At 51.2% G+C, this 1,769-nt stretch overlaps 2 protein-coding genes across 3 annotated transcripts in view; one reads left to right on the top strand and one right to left on the bottom strand.

Moving 5' to 3' along the window:
* Positions 1-491, bottom strand: part of SHBG (sex hormone-binding globulin) — a 25,746-nt gene extending 25,255 nt beyond the window's left edge. For both annotated transcript variants that reach the window (XM_011958533.1, XM_011958540.1), the window contains exon 1: positions 444-491. The gene's annotated coding sequence lies outside the window, so the exon portion shown is untranslated. The remainder of the gene's footprint in view (positions 1-443) is intronic.
* Positions 7-1,769, top strand: part of FXR2 (fragile X mental retardation, autosomal homolog 2) — a 27,484-nt gene continuing 25,721 nt past the window's right edge. The window contains exon 1 of the mRNA XM_011958544.1: positions 7-109. Within this exon, the coding sequence (XP_011813934.1) occupies positions 29-109 (81 nt within the window). The 5' untranslated portion in view covers positions 7-28. The remainder of the gene's footprint in view (positions 110-1,769) is intronic.

Here is a 1,769-nt window from a genome sequence, read left to right as displayed (position 1 = left end):
CGGGGGAGTCGGAGGCGGTGGCGGCGCCATGGGCGGCCTGGCCTCTGGGGGGGATGTGGAGCCGGGACTGCCCGTCGAGGTGCGCGGCTCCAACGGGGCCTTCTACAAGGTGAGACGGCGCGCCGACTGGGGACGCCGGTCCTTAGCCCCCTCCCCCGGCCGAAGCAGGAACGCGTGGGGCGGGATCGAGCTTCTGGAGCTGAGTCCTGGCCCTTAGAATCTTAGACCCTTGCTCCCACCCGCAGCCTTCCCTGAGAGACCTCTTGGAGTGAACCCTGTTCCTTTTATTTTTGACCCCTTTAATGCACCTGCTTCTACCCCCATCTCAGGGAGAATGAACTTCAGGTCATTATTGTCCCTGGCTTGGCGCTCCCCGCCCCCCAGGAGGGACCCCTTTACCCAGCTTCTAATTGACTGTTTCCGTTGTGTGATGGAAGACATACCTTAGACCTTAATCACATCTTCCCCACGGTCCAGGCACATGGAGAATTGTCTTTCTTCCTCACGGTCCCCTTGGGAAGGCCCTCTGTCCCATATCGGATCCTTTCATCTTCCTCAGAGAGGCCTCTGCCTACTGACTCTGGAACACTCACCCCACTTTCATCTTATATTCAGGTTCCTAAGCCAAGGAGAAATGGTCAGATCCATTTACGACGTTTGGCATCTTTGACCTCAGGAACCCTGGGTTGGATCAGTCAAGCTGCTTCTCAGCCAGCCATAAGGTGGCATCTTTCGCAAGTCTCTCACCTCACCACACCTTGATCTCAAGGCCTTCTGGTCTACCATTCTGCTCAGAATGGATTTGAGGTCTCACTTAGACCTCAGATACCTTCAGGTCATTCTTAGAGTTTCTTCGTCTTGAGGCATATAAGCTTCATAGTCATGATCTCTAAAAGGATCTCTAAAAGGAAGCTCATGGGGTTCCCTTCTGTTTTTCTTAAGATTTCCACTTCTTGAAGACTCTTGGCCAACTATCCCAGTTCGGGAATCTGACAACCTTTTTTGGAAGAAGGGATCATCTTTCCAAGACCCTTCCTTATTTGACCTCCCCCTTTGCCCAGGATTTGGCTCCTTAGAACTCCTTATAATACCACCTTCCTTGTCTGCTCTGAATCCATTTTCTAGGACATTTTTTTCCCATTTAGATTAAGCCAGAGAGAACCCTTTCTTGCCTCCCAAGAGTTTTTCTTTGACTGTTGCTATTCTGAACCTCTTTTGGATTGGATGCCTGGAATTGTCCCAGAGACTCTCCTGATTTCTGTCTCATTCTTTGATTTCACCTTGGGGAGCTGTAGAAGAGATACCTTCCCATGGCATTACTTGTTAAGAGTAGATCCCTCTTCCCCCTTTCCTTCGGTTCCCCTCAGGCCTTTCCCCCCTACAGTAGCCCTCTCTGGTTTCTCATGCCCTTGGAAGTGTCTTTCTTTGACTCCTTCCCTAAGTCATGTTTTCTGTAACTGTAGAGGGTCTTGTAATTTCCCTTGGGTGGTTTCTGCCTCTACTTCAGTTGCTAAGTTCATTGTAGTCTTTTTTTTTTTTTTTTGAGAGGGAGTCTGGCTCTGTCGCCCAGGCTGGAGTGCAGTGGCGCGATCTCAGCTCACTGCAAGCTCCGCCTCCCGGGTTCAGGCCATTCTCCAGTCTCAGCCTCCTGAGTAGCTGGGACTACAGGCACACACCACCACGCCTGGCTAGTTTTTTGTATTTTTAGTAGAGACGAGGCTTCACCATGTTAGCCAGGATGGTCTTGATCTCCTGACCTCGTGATCCGC

This window comes from Colobus angolensis, unplaced genomic scaffold (assembly GCF_000951035.1).
Source record: "Colobus angolensis palliatus isolate OR3802 unplaced genomic scaffold, Cang.pa_1.0 Scaffold47, whole genome shotgun sequence".
In the NCBI taxonomy this organism is placed as follows: Eukaryota; Metazoa; Chordata; class Mammalia; order Primates; family Cercopithecidae; genus Colobus; species Colobus angolensis.
Note: the sequence above shows the minus strand (reverse complement) of the source record. Positions and strands in the feature narration are given on the sequence as shown.